Source organism: Euleptes europaea, chromosome 4 (assembly GCF_029931775.1).
Source record: "Euleptes europaea isolate rEulEur1 chromosome 4, rEulEur1.hap1, whole genome shotgun sequence".
NCBI classification, from domain to species: Eukaryota; Metazoa; Chordata; class Lepidosauria; order Squamata; family Sphaerodactylidae; genus Euleptes; species Euleptes europaea.
Genome location: NC_079315.1, coordinates 19951012 through 19970698, shown reverse-complemented (window position 1 = coordinate 19970698; position 19687 = coordinate 19951012). Strand labels below are relative to the sequence as shown.

Genomic DNA, 19687 nt, shown 5'->3' with positions numbered 1-19687 from the left:
GGAAGAATCAAACCGGCTTACAATCACCTTCCCTTCCCCTCCCCACAACAGACACCCTGTGAGGTAGGTGGGGCTAAGAGAGTGTGGTTAGCCCAAGGTCACCCAGCTGGCTTCATGAGGAGGACTGGGGAAACAAATTCAGTTCACCAGATGAGTGTCCGCCGCTCATGTGGAGGAGTGGGGAATCAAACCCGGTTCTCCAGGTCAGAGTCCACTGCTCCAAACCACCGCTCTTAACCATTACACGATGCTGCCCTTCTTACATTTGCATTTTCAGCAAATGCATTTTTAGGAACATTTGTTTGCCCACATAATGTATGAATCTTCCCTGAATCCAAATGATTGTGTTTAAGCAGGTGTCTGTTTCCGAAGTGGGCAGTGGGGTGCAGATTCCCTACAGTTCAAGCACGTGCTTATAGAGGAAACCTGGGGGGAAAATGAAAAGGAGAACCCAAAGCGGTCTTGTCTTGGTGGGAGATTGTTACTGCAAATACTTATGCCCCGCCCTCAGTGCGGACAGGAAAGGTCAGCCCCGCAGGGAGCAAACATCTGGACCTCATAAAAAGGGATGCAGTCTGTTTTGACAACTCCCATTTGGTCGACGCTTCTAAGGAACTGGGTCCCAAGCAGCATGAGTGATGAGTAAGTGGAAAGGAGAAAAGAGAGCCGGCTCTCTTCTTTTAGGTTCCATTTCTGGCCCTTTTAGTTTCCATTTCTGGCTGTGCTAGCAGCTTAGATAGCTCTTAAAGGTAAAGGTCCCCTGTGCAAGCACCGGGTCATTCCTGACCCATGGGTGACGTCACATCCCGACGTTTACTAGGCAGACTTTGTTTACGGGGTGGTTTGCCAGTGCCTTCCCCAGTCATCTTCTCTTTACCCCCAGCAACCTGGGTCATCATTTGACCAACCTCAGAAGGATGGAAGGCTGAGTCGACCTTGAGCCGGCTACCTGAAACCGACTTCCATCGGGATCGAACTCAGGTCGTGAGCAGAGTTTGGACTGCAGTACTGCAGCTTACCACTCTGCGCCACGGGGCTCCTAGATTGCTCTTGTGTGTGTGTAAAGTGCCGTCAAGTCGCAGCCGACTTATGGCGACCCCTTATGGGGTTTTCATGGCAAGAGACTAACAGAGGTGGTTTGCCAGTGCCTTCCTCTGCACAGCAACCCTGGTCTTCCTTGGTGGTGTCCCATCCAAATACTAACCAGGGCTGACCCTGCTTAGCTTCTGAGATCTGACGAGATCAGGCTAGCCTGGGCCATCCAGGTCAGGTTCCCTGAATAAAGGGAATGGGAAAGAAGTTCATTGATTTAAGCCTGTACTATAGTGTACTCCTGTTACTAATCCTGATATAGTGGCAGAAGAATAAAAAAATGTAACATTTTGCCTGAAATGGGGGGGGGGAGAGGATTCCTGGAGAGAGTGGGTGTTCTTGACATAATTTAGTGGACCAAAACCACTGTAATTATTCCCTCTCTCCTACATTAATGTAACGTTCAGAGACTGAATGAGAACGAACTGGTAACAGGGGGAGTGAGGACCTGCAGAGGGGCTGGAGAAGAGAGACCGAGAGCGTTGGCTTCTTTGAGGGTTTGAAATACTACGGGAACAGGATACAGAGAAGACTTAACTAAAATAATCAAGCACTTTCCTGAAAGGACAAGCAAAACCATTTGGCCATTTGGGGTTTTTTAGTTTAGGAAAATAAGATGACCACGGGAAAGGCAAGACAGAAGTTTATAAAGTTACAAGCAGGGGACCCTTCTCTCAACACCTAACTATGTTTTCTGCTTCTGCCTCTCCTCTCTACTTTCCTTCCTTCTGTCTTTTTCCATTTCTCTCATGTCTTGCACCTTTCCGAGTCTCTCCTAAGGTTGCCTGCTCTGGCTTGGGAATCACCAGGAAATTTTGGGGGTGGAGCCTGAGGAGGGCAGGCTTTGGGGAGGGAAGGGACTTCAATGCCATAGAGTCCAATGGCCAAAGCGGCTATTTTCTCCAGGGGAACTGATCTCTGTCATCTGGAGATCAGTTGTAATGGTGGGAGATCTCCAGCCACCACCTGGAAGTTGGCAACCTTACTCTCACCCCAGCTCGTTCACTGACTGACCAAATCAATGGAAGGCTCCAATGTTGTTCACGTTTGCCTAGCAAACCCAAAATGACTGCCAAGATCTCACAATGTAGTCTCACAAGATCTTGGATGGCATTCTTTTGTTGTTTTTTTAAAAGCAATGTCTGGTCTCACATAGCCATTTTTATGATTGGGGGGTTGCTGGAGTCTGCAGCTCTCTCACTTTAGCATTGAGTATAGAAGAATTTTGCTTGTTGAAAGCTAAGACATTTGACTTTTAAATTCCAGAAATATAATAACGAATAGATGCCAACCAAGTTCTAAATGATGTATTTATGTTGTTGAAGCAGCAAAAAATAAATTTGGGTTTAATTGGAAAGCAAAGATTGCATTTATTTCATTTCCCCCCCCAAAATTTCTGTTTTGGGGAGGGATTTTCGCCCCCCCCCAGTCATTTCAAAACTTCTGGAAATTTTACTTCTCTGGGCATCACCTCTGCAGGAGAAACAGAGACCCTGATTTGCCAGCCTTACAGTTGTGGTGAGCAAAATCCTGTGTCATCCTGCCTACACCCAGGGGCAGCAAACTCCTTTGAATTTAGTACAGCTTGCTTCTAAACTTATCTGCACAGAATTGTACTGCATGGCTAACAGACTCAGGAAAAGCTCAGTTGAATTCAGTGGGACTTGCTTTTGAGTAAACACACATCAGATCAATTAGTGCTCAGAGCGGCTTCACGCCACACGATACCTCAGCTTCTCGGATTTTCTGGAATTGCTCTGGTGAAGGAAAAGCTGGAGCTCCCAGTTTCTTCCACTGCTGATATGGATTGGTCAGGTTGTTATCCATGTAGTAAGTCACGTACACGAGGTCTTTGGGAAGACAGAGGGAAGGTAAATGGGTAAAGTTTCTTGTTTGACATTCATTCGACATCATAGCTTTGTGGTTTGTGCTGTCCCATCTATTTCTGGTGACAGAAGAGCACCTCTGTTGTTGTGTTCTTTTATGTGTGTGTGAGGTACACCAAATCCTCCCTCCCTCTGCAACCCCCCTTTCAATCCCAAAGCTGTCCCTGAGGGTCCGATGACCCCCGTGAAATTTTTTGGGGGATTTCAGTGGTCTGCAGGGGGTGGGGGGAGAAGGGAAATTAATTTTCCATGTTGTGGATTTTGAAGGATGCAAGCCGCATTTCTAATTTGCAGCAGCCTGTTATTTCCAAATATTCTTGTTAGAGTCGGTCTCGAGAGATTCCTGCCAAGTGCCAGTTCTTGAACAATGAATCTATCTCAACAGCTCTTTGGTCATTTTAGCAATATCGCAATTCACGCTTGCCTAGAGTAGCATTAGGTGAACCAGCTCTATGAGAACCATAGCTGAACTCTTACCTTTGTGGATGGGGTATCCGGTTACATTTATTGTCACGGCACTGATGTTGGAGGATGTCTGGTTATCGTTGCTAGAATAGAGCAATATGACTGCCTGCCAGCTGTCGGACAGCTGTGGTGCAGCGGGTTTGTGAAGGCTGGCTAGGACTCCTATCATGTTAGAGTCGTCAGGTGCCTGGCTGGAGATGTCAGCAGACGCTTGTTCCTCTCCTACACAAAGGGCAGCGGGAACATATCAAAAACCATCTTGCTCTCATGCATAAATGAGAAATGCACAAGAAAGTGTTTATTTGTACAGGAGTGCTATCACACCTGCCGAGGTAAATGAGTTTGACTTCTGTCTGGTTTCAGGTTAGGGTTGCTAGGTCACTCTTTGCCACCAGTGGTTTTTTTGGGGGGCAGAGCCTGAGGAAGGCGGGGTTTGGAGAGGGGAGAAGAACAAGAAGAGTTGGTTTTTATATGCTGACTTTCTCCACCACTTAAGGAAGAATCAAACTGTCTTACAATCACCTTCCCTTCCCCTCCCCACAACAGACACCCTGGGAGGTAGGTGGGGCTGAGAGAGCTCTAAGAGAAATGTGACTGACCCAGGGTCACCCAGCTGGCTTCATGTGTAGGAGTGGGGAAACCAACCCAGTTCATCAGATTAGAGTCTGCCGCTCATGTGTAGGAGTGGGGAATCAAACCTGATTCTCCAGATTAGAGTCCACCACTCCAACCCACTGCTCTTAACCACTATACCATACTGGCTCTCTGGAAGGAACTTCAATGCCATAGAGTCCTATTGCCAAAGCAGCCATTTTCTCCAGGTGAACTGATCTCTATCGGCTGGAGATCAGTTGTAATAGCAGGAGACCTCCAGCTAGTACCAACAGGTTGGCAACCCTATTTCTGGTGAGTCTGCTCCCCAGAACAAAAATAGTTTTGTTGGGATGCTGCTCATGCATTAAAAAGTTTGAAGAGGCCCTGGACCCTCATGAAAATCTGATGAGGTATGTCAGGCTAACAGCAGTGACCTGGACGAGATCACCCCATGAGTTTTATGGCCGGGCTACTGTAATGCCCTTTATGTGAGGCAGTCTTGGAAGATGATCCAGCAATGTCAACTGGTACATAATGTGGCAGCCAGAATAAGGCAGAAACCTGCTGCAGTGAGCATGTAGCACCTGTGTTACACCAACTGCATTGGTTCCAAGTAGGATTGCCAGCCCAAGTCTGGCAACTGGTTAGGGGATTGGGGGTGGAGTAATGGTGTGTGTGTGTGGGGGGGCTGTGTCACTGGCATGACGATGTCACTTTCGGGTTTTCTCTTAAGTGGATCCTTTCTCTCGTTTTGTATTTAGAGAACAAAACCTTTTTATTCACGCGATTGTAGGGTGGGATTAGCGATGTTTAGAACTTGTACCTAGCAGGGCCAGCAAGCCCATTACGGTGAGCACCGGCTTCCTCACCATCTGGACATGAGGCGGTTTGGTGTTGTTCATCTGGAAGCGTGCCGTCAGCGTCCTCTGGGCGAAGTGATAGGGATGGTAGCTCAGGAACGCGTTGTCGTTGCTCAGCAAAGTGTAGTTGAAGGTGTTGTTGGGCTTAGCAATCAGGAGGTTTTGATGCTGGGCAATGACCTGAGAAAAAATGGAAAGGCCCACGTTGCCACTTAAGCACCATTATTGTGTTCTATCTCACAGAATGCAATAGGCATAATAGGATGGTACTGGGAACTGGTCAACATTCTTTCCAAAAAGCTCACTGCAGTCAAAGAATAATACAAGTCTGTCTCTTTACAGGATTATATAGCATGATCTGGACTGTACGCATTCTGTACTTTTAAGACAGCCAGTGTGGTGTAGTGGTTAAGAGCGGTGGACTCTAATCTGGAGAACCGGGTTTGATTCCCTACTCCTCTACATGAACGGTGGACTCTAATCTGGTGAACCGGGTTGGTTTCCCCACTCCTACACTCGAAGCCAGCTGGGTGACCTTGGGCCAGTCACAGTTCTTTCCAAACTCTCTCAGCCCCACCAACCTCACAAGTTGTCTGTGTTTGTGTCATCTGTTTCTGTCAAGGTGTTTTTTTGTTTTGTTTTTAGAGCATCAAGAATCCTAAACTGCCTTTTCCCTTGCACTCTACAGTACTTTTCCGGTAATGGCTGGAGCATCTGATTTTATTAAACGAGATTGATTTGTCATCTGATGGTCCTTGCAAACCAGTTTCTGATGGAACACAAGCTGGGCATGGTTTTAACCAGGAATTTATAACTGTATGCCAATTTTTGGACTGTCCTGTGCATAAATTATGTGTGGACTTTTTTGAAAGATCCCTCTAATTTGTTCATATACGTTGGGCGCTGATTTAGTGGCAGTTTTAATTCTGTATTCAATAACTGCTAGCCAGTGTGGTGTGGTGGTTAAGGTATCGTACTAAAGGTAAAGGTCCCCTGTGCAAGCACCGGTTCATTCCTGACCCATGGGGTGACGTCACATCCCGTTTCCTAGGCAGACTTGTACTGCAGCTTACCACTCTGTGCCACGGGGCTCAAAGGTGTCGTACTAGGATCTGGGAAATCCTGGTTCGAATCGCCACTCGGCCATGGAAACTTGCTAGGTGACCTTGGGCCGGCCACACACTCTCAGCCTCGACCCTGGCTAGTATTTGGATGGGAAACCTCCAAGGAATACCAGGGGTGTGATGCGGAGGCAGGCAATGGCAAACCACCTCTGAACGTCTCTTGCCTTGAAACCCCTACAGGGTCACCATAAGTCAGTTGTGACTTGACGGCAAAACACACACACATTACATGACTAACGCTATTCAGCTGACTGTTGAAGAAACTGGGGCCAAAATGAATCTCATCTTCTGTTAATATTTTATGATTGTTTCATACATTATATGGTATTTGGGGTTTTTCTTTTTTATACACATATATTAAATTATGCCTGTTTTGTCTCAATTGTTTACAGTGCTTTGTTGCAAACCCACAGACCTTTAAGGCCTTTTCCTATCTGATGAGTTGGAGGGCAACCAAGATGATTAAAGAGTTGGAGCGCCTTCCCTGTGAGGAAAGGCTGAGGGGTCTGGAACTTTTCAGTTTAGACAAGAGACCACTAAGGGGGGACATGATACAGGTTTATAAAATTATGAACGGGGTGGTGACAGTGGGCAGAGAGAACTTTTTCTCCCTCTCCCAAAATACGAGAACTCAGGCGTCCAATTAAGTTAATGGGATTCAGGATGGACAGAGGGAAATGCTTCTTTACTCAATGAGGGATTAAAATGGGGAATTCGCTGCCAGAGGATGTGGTGTTTACCGCAGGCATAGATGGCTCTAAAAGGGATTAGACAGATTCATGGAAGAGAGGACTAGCAGTGGCTACTAGCCACGGTATCGAAAGGGAACCTCCACAGCCAGAGGCAGTGAACTTGTGAACACCAGTGCTGGTTGGAGCAGCAGGGGACGGCCTTGGCATCTATGCCCTTTTGTTGGCCCTCTGGAGTAACTTGCTGGGCCCCTGGCTGAGACAGGATGCTGGACTAGATCATAGAATCATAGAGTTGGAAGGGACCACGAGGGTCATTAGTCCAACCCCCTGCACAATGCAGGAAATTCACAACTACCTCCCCCCCCACACCCCCAGTGACCCCTACTCCATGCCCAGAAGATGGCCAAGATGCCCTCCCTCTCATCATCTGCTTAAGGTCATAGAATCAGCATTGCTGACAGATGGCCATCTAGCCTCTTCTTAAAAACCTCCAGGGCAGGAGAGCTTACCACCTCCCGAGGAAGCCTGTTCCACCGAGGAACTGCTCTAACTGTTAGAAAGTTATTCCTAATGTCTAGACGGAAACTCTTTAGATTTAATTTCAGCCCATTGGTTCTGGTCCGACCTTCTGGGGCAACAGAAAACAACTCGGCACCCTCCTCTATATGACAGCCCTTCAAGTACTTGAAGATGGTTATCATATCACCTCTCTGTCTTCTCTTCTTCAGGTTAAACATACCCAGCTCCTGCAACCTTTCCTCATAGGACTTGGTTTCCAGACCAAGATGGACCACTGGTCTTGGTTTATTGTTCTTATATTTTTAAGATTCTTCAAGGTTTGATTATTTTTGCTGCTTTGGGGGTTGATTCACCACTCCCCCACCCCCAATATTCTCTATCTATAGAAGAATTTCAATTGACGAGCCGGATGCAAAGCTATACTGTATGCATCTTGAGTAACAGAAGTACATCACAATAAGTTAGCATGAGGATTCCTTAAGGAGCCTTTCCAATAGCTGTAGTTGACCTAATTCCCCAGCCTGGCTAATATTAGGACCTGAAGAGAAGGATTGCAGCGAGGCAACTAATCAGATGTAAAAGGATTAATGGGACATGCTGAAATACACAGAACAGCTGGCTAGTTTTTAAGCATGTCCTGCTCTGCAGACCGGAGGTCTATAAACATGTTTTTAAGACTCAGGAGCTCAAGTGGTATTGGAGGTTGGAACAGTCACCAACACAATGACTCCACCCCCTTTCTGTAAAGTGAAAAAGACATTTAAAACATCTTCCTAGTGGGTAAATATGGCATGCTCTACCTCACCAGACCCACCTGCCCCCCAAATCTAAAGCCGCAGCAAACCCATAAGAACATAAGAAAGGCCATGCTGGATCAGACCAAGGCCCATCAAGTCCAGCAGTCTGTTCACACAGTGGCCAAGCAGGTGCCTCTAGGAAGCCCACAAACAAGATGACTGCAGCAGCATAATCCTGCCTGTGTTCCACAGCACGTAATGTAATATTAATATATAATATAGTAAGAACATAAGAAAGGCCAAGCTGGATCAGACCCAGGCCCATCAAGTCCAGCAGTCTGTTCACACAGTGGCCAACCAGGTGCCTCCAGGAAGCCTACAAACAAGACGACTGCAGCAGCATTATCCTGCCTGTGTTCCACAGCACGTAATATAATATTAATATATAATATAGTAAGAACATAAGAAAGGCCATGCTGGATCAGACCAAGGCCCATCAAGTCCAGCAGTCTGTTCCCACAGTGGCCAACCAGGTGCCTCTAGGAAGCCCACAAACAAGATGACTGCAGCAGCATAATCCTGCCTGTGTTCCACAGCACGTAATGCAATATTAATATTTAATATAGTAAGAACATAAGAAAGGCCAAGCTGGATCAGACCCAGGCCCATCAAGTCCAGCAGTCTGTTCACACAGTGGCCAACCAGGTGCCTCCAGGAAGCCTACAAACAAGACGACTGCAGCAGCATTATCCTGCCTGTGTTCCACAGCACGTAATATAATATTAATATATAATATAGTAAGAACATAAGAAAGGCCATGCTGGATCAGACCAAGGCCCATCAAGTCCAGCAGTCTGTTCCCACAGTGGCCAACCAGGTGCCTCTAGGAAGACCACAAACAAGACGACTGCAGCAGCACCATCCTGCCTGTGTTCCACAACACCTAATATAATAGGCATGCTCTTCTGATACTGGAGAGAATCAGTATGCATCATGACTATCAGTCTGTGAAGGCAGTCCTTTTTAGGAGGGCATTTGGCTAATTGGATTTTCTAATGGTTGTCGCCATTTTGTGTTTCAAGCTGCTTTCTTTCTGAGGCATAATTCTTACTCTCCTAAGGGATTTTTTTTTTTTTTGGTTAAAAGGCTGATAATAGGTTGACTGCAGTGGCTCTGTTCCGCTAGTAGAAGCGGTTTTCCTCCGGTGGAAAGAGCCTTCTGTGAAGTAAGACAAGCAGGGAAAACGACTTCTGTCAGAAGAGGCTACGCTAGCAGAAGGGATATATGAGACACAGCCTGAGAGGTACTCAGGTTTGGGGAGGGGCCGTGGCCCTTCAGGAACGGCTGAACCTGTCTGTACAACTATGTTTTTGAAATGATGTATCCTGAATTGGAACCTTATTACTTATATTCGACATAGTTGTTTTTTCATCCCTATGGGAGTATGGGATATTTTTGTAATTGATATGACTTCAACTAAGAATAGAAACGATCGTCTCCCTTGCTACTTTGTCATGAAGATTTCCTCCCTACTCACACGTCCTTGAACTTGTGATACTAGTACCCCTGGTGGACTATTTATAGAGTATTCTATATAGTTTCTTGTCTTTGTTCTTGTTTGTCATTTAATGCGCCCAATACACCTTGTTATACACCAGCTGTGTTTAATTGGTTATACTAGCCTCTCCAGTACCTGGAGGTTGGCAACCCGAGGCTGACCTGCTCCTGGGCCTTCAACAGTAACTGTAATTGCAGAAATTTCAGCAGGCAACATTTTTCACTGATTGTAGCAGATCTCCAGCTAGTCATAGCAGATCTCCAGGTAGTGCCTGGAGGTTGCAACCCAACATTTTAAGCAGTGTTTTTTCTTTATGGGATTGCTTTAGCAAGAAGAATAATGATGGGGGGGGGATGAAGGAGAGGGATACCTTAACATTTTCCTCCCTCTGCTATTATCTTGGTGGAAAGAGACACCCCCCGAGCTGCTTTTATTCCGCTTGTGTGCTGTGGTCCCGATCCAAATCAGGCCCATGTAAACCTGGGGATTCAGTTCCCACCGGGGAACTCCAGGCGCACCTCGGACTGAAATTCCTGGGTGACCATAAAGGCTTTATGATGTATGGATCAGTCCTGAGAGAGTAAAGTAGATTTTGTTTGCTGACAGGGGAGGGGGAATGGACTGAGGCATTGGTAGGTCATGCCTTTTACAACATAAGAGCTCGGAAACTACCGGCAAACCAGGAGCTATGGTAGAGACGTTTACATTGGACAGCCAGAGGTAAAGTGTGGGCAGTCCTGAGGAGATAACTGCCAGCATTCTTGTGCAGAAGAATTAAACATTCAGATGCCGCAGGCCCACCTCACAGGCTTTTGTTTAAAGTCATTTAAACGAGCCCCTGCCATTTTCAGTTCTGCTGCTGAACCTTGTTTGCCTTTTTTATAAATAACCTGGTTTTCAGAAGTAAATACAGTTTAAGGAATGTGAAGGGTGCTGCTTTAAAAAGCGGTGGGATTCGGCAGTCTAGTGATGGCAATGTATGCTATCATCACCTCAGAGTGAGGTCTCTCAGGTTAAGAATTTCTTTTACCCCTGGCAATGAGTAAGGGGGACGGGAATCAAAAAATCGAGTTTTAGAAGAAGCGTTGGTTTTTTATATATTATATATTTTATATATTATATATTTTTATATATTATATTTCTCTGCCACTTAAGGGAGAATAAAAGTGGCTTACAATCACCTTCCCTTCCTTTCCCCACAACAGACACCCTGTGAGGTGGGTGGGGCTGAGAGAACTCTAAGGGAGCTGTGACTAGTCCAAGGCCACCCAGCTGGCTTCATGTGGAGGAGTGGGGAAACCAACCCGGTTCACCAGATTAGTGTCCGCTGCTCATGTGGAGGAGTGGGGAATCAAACCCGGTTCTCCAGATTAGAGTCCACCGCTCCAAACCACCGTTCTTAACCACTACACCACGCTGGCTCTCAACTGCTGACTCACTAGAAAAGGGTAGACACAAACTGAAGGTATTTTAGGTGCCTGTTCTAAAGGGTCTGTCTCCTTCTGTGGATAGGGTTGGTGGCCATGTGTGGAGGTAGTAATTATTCGCTCAAAGAGTGATGGGCTTATGGGATGTGTTGCCCCTGGATGTGGTGATGGCAATAAGTTGGCTTTAAAAGGGGGTTAGACATTCATGGCAAATAGGTTCATCAGTATCCATAATGGCTAAACTGAACTTCCATGTTCAGAGGCAGTAAATACCCTTTTGTGGGGGCCACCAACAAGAAGAAGCTTTTGCTTCTGTGCACTGCTTAGAAGAAGAAGAGTTGGTATTTATTTTTTTTTTATAAATTTTTATTGATTTTTTAAAGCTATAAATTCTCCATAATTTTGACAACAGCGTAAAAATAATATCACAATCGCAATTATATTGATTGTTGTCTTAATTACCATTAAACATAAAAAATATGACAACTTCCCCATCACCTCCATCTACCTCTTAATAAAGTATTATTAGCCTTCGTTAACATATACTGATCCTAACATTAATTTCATTCTAAAGTTTCATGTTTTATAAAGTTTTACATTCTGGATCAAAATAAAAAGTAACCTTCCATTATTCCCAGATCTTGTACATTATCACAATGATTCCTTCAATACTCCCCTTTTCCCCAGTTTCTCCAACTCCACCAGTTCTAGCGTTAAAATGATTTAATCCCTTTATTCTGAAACCTTTGTCCCTTTCCATTTAACATAAATTTAAAATAGCCATGCCACCCGTCCACACTGTCAAAGCCTTCCAATCCAGCAATCATATTTAAGTCAATCCTTTAACCATGGTCTAATACTTCCTTCTGTAACTGAAATAAGTCAATCAGGTATGGGAACAAGATTTCTTTGTTTTCTCTCATTTCCTCAGGCAAGGTGCATATCCAAAAATAATTCTTTCTGGGCTTAATCCCCATCGTGGCTTCAATCTGTGTTCCTTGATCTGCTCTCTTCTTCCTTGTATCCACACGTCCTTCCATGTCTTTTTTAAATGAAAAGTCCATTTCTTGTATGTCTGGTCTCTTTGTCGCCGGCTGGTTACTTTCTTGAACTTCTGTCTTCTTCTTTATATCTTGATATTCTTCCGTGACTTTTTGGGCAGAAGAATCCATTGCTTGTAAGTCCATATTTGTAGTCATCATTTGAATTTTCAAGACTTTTATGTCTTCTGTAACCAGATTCAACTTCTGATTACATACCAGTGATGATTGGTCAAGAGTCATCATCACTGAAATCAATTGAGCCATCTGTGTAGAAATCTGTTTTAATTGTTTAATTGTCGCCTCAGAATATTTAGCAAACATGTCCTGTACTTTTTTTTCCATGATTGAATTCAGTAGAATTCCCTTTGATTTCATAAGAGCAGGGCTATGTTAGCCAGATCAGGGAGAGGCTCCAGAGTATGTAACTTTATTAAAAATTTGATGGTCATCTAGCAGGAGTCCAGCATGTAGTTAATAGAAAATACTTTATTGTCCAACTTAATATCTTTTTCGGGTTGAAAAAATAAGTATTTAAACTTAAAAAAACTTTTTAAAGTTAAAAATACCAACGAGTTTTACCAGACGCTCTAGATCGGCTGAGCCAGGAAGTATTCCAGGGATTACCTAATCGTAGACCTTCTATCGTCTCTTCTCTATGGTTATTACCTTCAGGAGTGGTTTTGGTGTAACACGAGTAAGACGAATTTCCGGTCTTACGACCTTCTTCCTGTTGATTTGTAGAGCAGTGGAGAGGTAAAGCACAGAGTCTTCCGGTCAAAGGATCCTCTTTGTTGTACACGTGGCTGGAGGACCTTTTTTTCCCTCATGTAACTTCTCAAAAGTTCCTCCCTCCCCTTCCTTTAAGAACGCGTCGGATTGGCAGATCTTACATCAATCATTCAAGCTCGTTGTTTTAATTTAAGTTGATCAGTTTGATAAGGCTCCTGCTGCTTTATCTGATGGATCTCATACAACAAAATCATCCAGTTCAATTAAGGGAGAAAAACGGTTACCAGGAATATTTTCTTCAACCCCCTGTTATTCGATGACGCCAGTGAAAGACGAAGGATTCTTATCTACTCACTTGGGCGCCCGGAGGTGAGGCTTTAATCTTAATGTAGTCCTTATGATGTTTATAGGGTGCTGGAGGGTAGAGTCTAAAGCCGAAGTTGCGCGCTGGCGATTTCAATCCCTTCGTGCCCACGGGACCAAACGTCTGAAACTCCGGGGGGCTTATTAAAGCTACCTCAGAGTATTCAGGAGGTCAAACCGCATATATGGCTGCAGGGAATTCCTGCCTCTCAGCCCACTTGCAAGGGCTGGGTTGGGGTGCAATAAAACACCCCAAATCACACGCAAACTTGGATACTCCCCAGGAGCCCCTGGGAAGACGCAGCACTCAGCCCAGCTCAGCACCGGAAGTTCAGAAGAGTTGGTATTTATATGCCGACTTTCTCTACCACTTAAGGGAGAATCAGACCGGCTTACAATAACCTTCCCTTCCCCTCCCCACAACAGACACCCTGTAGGTGGGGCTGAGAGAGAGTGACTAGCCCAAGGTCACCCAGCTGGCTTCGTGTGTAGGAGTGGGGAAACAAATCCAGTCCACCAGATTAGCCTCCACCGCTCATGTGGAGGAGTGGGGAATCAAACCCGGTTCTTCAGATTAAAGTCCACTGCTCCAAACCACCGCTCTTAACCACTACATTTGGATTTTGGTTTAATGGGGATTTGAACCTGGGCCTGGCCAATCCAAGTCTGATATTATATTGGAAACTGATATTGGAAACTGATATACAATGCACAGACTGCGTAACCATGCCAAAAAACCCTTATCTGCTGGCAATGTGTTCATGATGAACTTTTCTATCTATTGTATTTTTATCCCACCCTTCTTTGAAGAAACTCAGGGCAGCTCTCTCAGCCCCAACTACCTCACAGGGTGTCTGTTGCGGGAGGGGGAGGGAAGGTGATTGTAAGCTGGTTTGATTATTCCTTAAGTGGTAGAGAAAGTTGGCATACAAAAACCAACTCTTCTTCTTCTTCTTTCCCATTTTACTCTCACAACAGCCTGAGAGAGAGTGACTGGCCCAAGACCAACTAGCAACTTTTATTTGAAGCGATCTCCCAGATCCTACTTCAGCACTCTAACCACTATACCATGCCTTTTTTTACTCGATATGTTTTCTCTTTCTGTGTGTCTAATGGACAGCTTCTACATGTATGTAGAGGACTCGATTTCTCATCGCTTCAGTACCCATCTCTTGATAATTTGCAACTGAATGTGTGAACGTGCACTGAAACACACTGCGTTGTAAGACAGGCTGTCTCCATGGGGTGTGATCTGATGGTTCAGCCACACACCCATATCATCCCTGAATGCTACGGTCCTTGACTGGTGAAAATGCATGAGAGGACCAACCCTTAAGACAAAGTAATACAGAATGTGCAAGATAAAAACGGGATTGCAAAAATGACAAGCTGCAATGGTGGGCTTCCTCCACTTGAGGGCACGCAAGTCCTAAGTCCTGCTTCTGTGAATGAGCAAAACGGCAGGTTAGGCTAGCCTTACCTTTTACTCCATGAGCCAATTTCCTATTTAGTGCAATTATGTGTGAGGAAAGCTCTCTGTGTAAGAAAAAGGAAATGCCGAACCTTGAATTTCACAACAGGCCAGAGGTTTCCACAGTACACACTCTCACCCTATTTACCCGGGCCATTAACGCATGGCCGTTTTGTCCTGCGAGTCTCCCGCAATTGTAGAGAGCCCGCATGGTCGCTTTCCTCTTGTGGGATCGACCCAACTTCCCCTGAAACTAAACGGGGTTTTCCTAACCCTGCCTTTCCACGATTAAAAAAAACACACACAATACAATTGTGAGAGTTCTCCGGTGCGTGTACCTGCGGATTCGACTCCCCTTCCGTCACCGAAGCACCTAGCGCCGCGGGAGGAGGAGGCAAGAGGGTGAAGGGGCCTAGAGGGAGAGAGACGGCGGCAGAGGAAGACCGCGGAGCCCGCACTTCTCTCTCTCCCCCCTGCCCTCCTCCGCCTCCCCCCTCGCGCTTGGCAACCTCAGCAGGGGGGAGGTGAGCCTCCTCGACCATGCGTTTAATTTTTTGAACGTGTGATCGAGAGGTGCGCCACAGGGGAGGGGCAAAAAATGGCAAATCTTGCCATGCGTTGGTGTTTTGTGGGGTCACCACAGGGCTGTTTCAGACTAGTTAGTTGCGTCAAGGTGGATCCAGAAACCCACGGGCCATTGCGAAGGGAAGGTCTGGTTTGACAACAGAGTTGCTACAGTAAATAAACCCTACAGTAAATAAATCCTACCTAAAAAAGGGGTCGCCATAAGTCGGCTGCGACTTGACGGCACTTTACACACACACACAAAAAAGAAAAAGAAATAGCTAGGCAGGTTTTCGAGGCAACAGGCTTGTAGTTCAGGAAATAGGGCACAGAACTTCGACGGAGGAACAAGAGTCCTCATTCTCACTTCCCCAGATACTGTTAGATCAGATGCGTCTTCAGTTGCATACATCAGAGGCTTTCTAATGTTGGGGGCTTTGGGGCTGAGCCTCACAGTGAGCCTAGTGAACTCCCTGGAATGATGTGTGCTTAGGTCTTGAACTTATTATTGGGCACAGAAGAGGACAGGTGTGTGAAACATCGGCCTCTGCCATCGGCAGGCAATAAGAAGCCTCTGGATTGGTCAGTCATGGCCTTTTGTCTCTGTGTGGTCCTTTCCTCTTGAGACACTTGAGCACACCCATGAGACTACGTTCTACTAAGTCAGACCACTGGTCAATCAAGGTCAGTATTGTCTTCTTTGATTGGTGGTTGATCTTCGGGGTCTCGGGTTCAGGTTTATTCCATCACCTGCTACCTAATCCTGTTCTTAACTGGAGATGTCGGGGATTGAACCTGGGTTCGTTGACATGCACAGCAGATGCTTTACCACTGAGCCACTGCTAGGGTTGCCAGCCTCCAAGTACTAGCTGGAGATCTCCTATTACAACTGATCTCCAGCCAACAGAGATCAGTTCACCTGGAGAAAATGGCCGCTGTGGCAACTGGACTCTGTGGCATTGAAGTCCCTCCCCTCCCTAAACCCCACCCTCCTCAGGCTCCGCCCCCAGAACTTCATGTCAGTTGCGAAGAGGGACCTGGCAACCCTAGCCACAGCCCCTCCCGCTTTCATTTCCAGTTTCTCCATCTGAAGCCATTTTGACTAGGGGAATACATCCTCCAGTCTAGTTTCTGGTGCTCTTGGCCCTGTCTGGCCTTAGCACCATGGAAACTTGCTTGAAAATGGAGCAAAAAGTCCAAGGCAATTTTTGCAATAAGTTTTCATGACCTAGTTAAATTGTTAAAAATGGGGCTTCGTTCCTCCTTTAGTGCTGGAAGCTCCATCTTACCTTCACCACCAGAGCTGCATAGGTGACATCTGCCCTCCAAGACAAGGGAACCGACCATCCAACCAAGGGATCCGCCTCGTCGTTGTATACAGGCAGGGAGGTGAAACGAGGAAAGAGCTTCTGGATCTGTCCCATGGCTTCTGTTTCCTGTTCCAAGATGTGAAGAGAACTCCCTGCTCCCTGTGGTTTTGAACATTATTATCCGTTAGATTTCAAACCCGCTGCATCTCTTAGGTTCATAGAATCATAGAGTTGGAAGGGGCCATACAGGCCATCTAGTCCAACCCCCTGCTTAATGCAGGATCAGTCTAGACTGCATCCCTGACAAGTGCTTGTCCAGCCTCTGCTTAAAGACAGCCAGTGAGGGGGAGCTCACCACCTCCCTAGGGAGCTGATTCCACTGTCAAACAACTCTTACTGTACACATATTTTCCTAATATCCAGTTGGTACCTTTCCACCCGCAATTTAAATCCATTATTGGGAGTCCTAGCCTCTGCTGCCAACAGGAACAGCTCCCTGCCCTCCTCTAAGCGACAGCCCTTCAAATTCAGACCCACTGGCAGTTATCTTAGCCCTCCCCTTCTGCCACATTGGAGGCAGGGCCCCTCTCAAAATGGCTGCTGTTGAGGGGGAAATTTCAAACTGTTCTGAGGTTCCAAGCCAAGGATCTTCTTATGATGCGGGCAGCTGTTTCCAAGTGGGTGCCCCCACAGACCCAAAAAGTGATGCTTCCTCGATTTTTCCAAAACACCTCCTACTCCAGTGAGATGAAGGAAAGCAGGGAATGGTGTCTTTTGTTTGGAAAGAGGTGTTTTGAGAGATAAGCAAATGGTCCCTAGGAAACACATAGCCCAGGGCACTGTCATGTCCTTAGGCACTACATTGATGATCAGTGCTCTAAAGCAGTGATCACCGAATAGATGCTAAGTAGGGTGTTCAGTGTTTTATACCTCTGAATTAGGGTTTTAAACCTCTGAATTAGGGTTGCCAGCTCCAGGCTGGGAAATACTTGGAGATTTTGGGAGTGGAGCCTGAGGAGGGCGGGGTTTGGAGAGATACTTCAAGGCCATAGAGTCCAATTGCCAAAACGGCCATTTTCTACGGGGGAACTGATCTCTAAATATTGTCGAAGGCTTTCACGGTCAGAGTTCATTGGTTCTTGTAGGTTATCCGGGCTGTGTAACCGTGGTCTTGGAATTTTCTTTCCTGACGTTTCGCCAGCAACTGTGGCAGGCATCTTCAGAGTAGTAACACTGAAGGACAGTGTCTCTCAGTGTCAAGGGTGTAGAAAGAGTAATATATAGTCAGAAAGGGGTTGGGTTTGAGCTGAGTATTGTCCTGCAAAAGTATTGTCCTGTAAGTATGTGGCAGCAAGTTCTCTGCGGGTAGTGTGAATTCTCTCTCGTAAGAGAGCCCGTTCTAGATGGTCATAAATGCGGTTAGCTCGTGAAGTTTTAAAGATTCTTTTACTTGTGAGAAAAGATGGAATGGTTCCAGTGTCTCTGCATCGTAGTAGAAAAGTTAAAGAACAAAGTAGATGTGCTTTCTTGTTCCGAAGTGTTTCCAATCTCCGGGTCTGTTGAAATATTTCCTCCCCGTAGAGGCGTTCAAAATATTGTCGAAGGCTTTCACGGTCAGAGTTCATTGGTTCTTGTAGGTTATCCGGGCTGTGTAACCGTGGTCTTGGAATTTTCTTTCCTGACGTTTCGCCAGCAACTGTGGCAGGCATCTTCAGAGTAGTAACACTGAAGGACAGTGTCTCTCAGTGTCAAGGGTGTAGAAAGAGTAATATATAGTCAGAAAGGGGTTGGGTTTGAGCTGAGTATTGTCCTGCAAAAGTATTGTCCTGTAAGTATGTGGCAGCAAGTTCTCTGCGGGTAGTGTGAATTCTCTCTCGTAAGAGAGCCCGTTCTAGATGGTCATAAATGCGGTTAGCTCGTGAAGTTTTAAAGATTCTTTTACTTGTGAGAAAAGATGGAATGGTTCCAGTGTCTCTGCATCGTAGTAGAAAAGTTAAAGAACAAAGTAGATGTGCTTTCTTGTTCCGAAGTGTTTCCAATCTCCGGGTCTGTTGAAATATTTCCTCCCCGTAGAGGCGTTCAAAATATTGTCGAAGGCTTTCACGGTCAGAGTTCATTGGTTCTTGTAGGTTATCCGGGCTGTGTAACCGTGGTCTTGGAATTTTCTTTCCTGACGTTTCGCCAGCAACTGTGGCAGGCATCTTCAGAGTAGTAACACTGAAGGACAGTGTCTCATAGTGTCAAGGGTGTAGAAAGAGTAATATATAGTCAGAAAGGGGTTGGGTTTGAGCTGAGTATTGTCCTGCAAAAGTATTGTCCTGTAAGTATGTGGCAGCAAGTTCTCTGCGGGTAGTGTGAATTCTCTCTCGTAAGAGAGCCCGTTCTAGATGGTCATAAATGCGGTTAGCTCGTGAAGTTTTAAAGATTCTTTTACTTGTGAGAAAAGATGGAATGGTTCCAGTGTCTCTGCATCGTAGTAGAAAAGTTAAAGAACAAAGTAGATGTGCTTTCTTGTTCCGAAGTGTTTCCAATCTCCGGGTCTGTTGAAATATTTCCTCCCCGTAGAGGCGTTCAAAATATTGTCGAAGGCTTTCACGGTCAGAGTTCATTGGTTCTTGTAGGTTATCCGGGCTGTGTAACCGTGGTCTTGGAATTTTCTTTCCTGACGTTTCGCCAGCAACTGTGGCAGGCATCTTCAGAGTAGTAACACTGAAGGACAGTGTCTCTCAGTGTCAAGGGTGTAGAAAGAGTAATATATAGTCAGAAAGGGGTTGGGTTTGAGCTGAGTATTGTCCTGCAAAAGTATTGTCCTGTAAGTATGTGGCAGCAAGTTCTCTGCGGGTAGTGTGAATTCTCTCTCGTAAGAGAGCCCGTTCTAGATGGTCATAAATGCGGTTAGCTCGTGAAGTTTTAAAGATTCTTTTACTTGTGAGAAAAGATGGAATGGTTCCAGTGTCTCTGCATCGTAGTAGAAAAGTTAAAGAACAAAGTAGATGTGCTTTCTTGTTCCGAAGTGTTTCCAATCTCCGGGTCTGTTGAAATATTTCCTCCCCGTAGAGGCGTTCAAAATATTGTCGAAGGCTTTCACGGTCAGAGTTCATTGGTTCTTGTAGGTTATCCGGGCTGTGTAACCGTGGTCTTGGAATTTTCTTTCCTGACGTTTCGCCAGCAACTGTGGCAGGCATCTTCAGAGTAGTAACACTGAAGGACAGTGTCTCTCAGTGTCAAGGGTGTAGAAAGAGTAATATATAGT

General features: G+C 45.7%; 1 protein-coding gene across 1 annotated transcript in view; it reads right to left on the bottom strand.

The window, feature by feature from the left end:
- The window catches only part of IDUA (alpha-L-iduronidase), a 62157-nt gene that overhangs the window by 9879 nt on the left and 32591 nt on the right, over window positions 1-19687 (bottom strand). Inside the window, 4 exon segments of the mRNA XM_056848947.1 lie at window positions 2821-2942; window positions 3456-3665; window positions 4861-5077; window positions 16414-16593. Of these exon segments, the coding sequence (XP_056704925.1) occupies window positions 2821-2942; window positions 3456-3665; window positions 4861-5077; window positions 16414-16593 (729 nt within the window).